The sequence below is a fragment of the Etheostoma cragini genome, chromosome 22 (genome assembly GCF_013103735.1).
Source record: "Etheostoma cragini isolate CJK2018 chromosome 22, CSU_Ecrag_1.0, whole genome shotgun sequence".
In the NCBI taxonomy this organism is placed as follows: Eukaryota; Metazoa; Chordata; class Actinopteri; order Perciformes; family Percidae; genus Etheostoma; species Etheostoma cragini.
In genome coordinates, this window is record NC_048428.1 from 3,853,564 (window position 1) to 3,855,934 (window position 2,371).

At 38.0% G+C, this 2,371-nt stretch overlaps 1 protein-coding gene across 1 annotated transcript; it reads right to left on the minus strand.

Moving 5' to 3' along the window:
- Positions 1 to 728: 728 nt before the first annotated feature.
- Positions 729 to 2,364, minus strand: LOC117938245. The gene is made up of 4 exons (XM_034862766.1): positions 1,964 to 2,364; positions 1,487 to 1,831; positions 1,288 to 1,390; positions 729 to 745 (listed from the first exon to the last, which is right to left on the minus strand). Exons 1-4 carry the CDS (start codon positions 2,171 to 2,173, stop codon positions 729 to 731), a joined length of 675 nt encoding a protein of 224 aa, XP_034718657.1. The 5' UTR covers positions 2,174 to 2,364.
- Positions 2,365 to 2,371: the final 7 nt, after the last annotated feature.

Consider the following 2,371-nt stretch of genomic DNA (forward strand, 5'->3'; position numbering starts at 1 on the left):
TGAAATGTGATCATGTTTTCATTTGTACTGTGATATATTCACCATTTAGTTTATTTTCCATTATAAAAAGGCTGAAATTGATTGCAAAGTTTCAGCATTTTGCTTTTCGTTTCACAATCAGATCAGAACCAATAGTCCAGTAGCCAACTAGGTGAACCCGGAAATGTTGAGTACACCAAAGTTTTATTGCAGAAATGTGAAGTATGGGTTCCAAGTATACAGAAACTGCTGGATGCTAATTTGCATATGTTGAGCAATTTGCATAATTAACATTATTAGCATTATTAGCATAATAGTCCAGTTTGACCACATATTTTGCATTGTATGGCCAATTTCAACAATATGTGAGTGGTTTTAGAGGATGCTGAATTCTTTTCTGGCATTTTCAGATTTCAAAGAGCTAATCTTAGTACATAATGCGGTTTATTTAGGTAAGTTCCGATTACTTTAATGCATAATTATAGGTTATTTTTATGTTAAACACAATCTTACATTTCAGAATCATGAGTGCTTTTAAGCTGAATCTCCTTCTGACACTTTTGAATATCCAATGTTTTTGGATAAATTATGAATCTTTGTTTGGCTGAATGTTGTGCATTTCTGGAGGAAAAAGCAATGCAGGTATTTAAAATAACTTCTTCTGATCTTGCAACTGTACGATACATATTACAGTTTTTTTCAATCGCTAACAAGCGCTTACCCATACTTCAGATACTTTTTCTAAACTCTTAACACAGACTCACACCTACAAAACACAATTGGCCAAATGGATAATTTTCTTCTCAAAAACACATTTTGTTGAATATATACTAACTCTTCATTTCAAAATAGAACACATCTTTCTCTGCACACACTAACTTTACCAAAACCCTGGAAACCTGGCTCAAAATGAAATTATTCTGTCAAAGAATAACACTTGTTTTCACTTCACAAAGTACATGCAGTCAATCAAAGTACACCAGGTTTCAGAATATTTGCCATTGTTGACATTACAAAGACTGCATAGACGTTTATGTTTCAGTTTTACAGGTATTTGCGTGCAAAACATGCAATCCACCATTTTTACACTACATTTCTTGGTTGGGAATTGTATGTCCACATGTACTGTAATGTTCACATTCAAAACCATTCCAGTAAAAAGCAAATCAGTTTGTTTTCATTTACTGTTTAATACAGGAGGTACAGTAGAAACACGGTATGATAGAACAGAATTGCTGCAGTATTGTACAATTTTATACAGTATTGCTCACAGTGAACAAAATATCCATGAAACGCATAAGAAAGAACCTTGGCAGTCATGAACTGGGATGTCCCTGCAGCCAGCATCCATGGCTTCAAGGAGGGACATCTGGTCATGTGGCTGATGGTCATAAACCTTCCACCTCCATGCAGAAAAGAACTCCTCTGTGGGGTTGAGGAAAGGTGAATAGGGTGGAAGGAAGAGACTTACCAGTCTTGGGTGGACTTCAAACCATGTTGTTATTGCTTGCGAATGATGGAAAGCCACATTGTCCCAGGTATTTACAAAGGTCCACATGTTTTCACCCTCCTGATCCTGCTCTGGAACCAGGTGCTGGTGGAGATCATTGAGAAAGGCAAGGATGCGCTCGGTATTATAGGGTCCAACCTGACATCTGTGATGGAGTAATCCTGCATTTGCAATTGCCGCACACATGGTAATGTTTGCCCCTCTCCGTCCTGGCACATCAACTGTGGCCCTTTTTCCAATTATATTTCGTCCACGTCGACGCCTTTTGGCCAGATTGAATCCTGCCTCATCTATGTATATGAATTCATGAGGGGCCTGGTTGGCCTCCAATTCCATAACTCTCTGAAACAAAGTTAATGACAATCATGTCATTACTGTATACCATACTGTACTGTAATCTATTACTGTGTATGTTACCTGCTTGCAAAGTGCAAAGCTTATAGAACTGGACAATGAATTGAATATACCCTATACCTGGACATACTGTTGTCGTAGCTCCTTGACTCTCTCACTGTTCCTCTCAAAGGGAACAGTGTAGAGCTGCTTCATCCGCACTCTGTGTTTGGACAATGTCCGTGTAATGGTTGTGAGGCTGATGCTATCGATATTGTCAAATATCTCATGGTCCTCCACAATTCTAGCTTGAATTTCATGCAGTTTTATTGCATTATTTGCAACAACCATTTCTACAATGGCAAGCTCTTGATCATTATTGAGGAGCTTTCCTCTTCCCCCAGAGGGTGGAAGACGTTGTATTCTTTAGAGGGACAAAAATTTCAACATATGCATTACTGTGTGACCGTATTGACATGACAAGTGAGAACAGAAACAATCCATGTAAAATGCAATACTTACCTGTTGGTTTGTTGAAAGATGCGTATG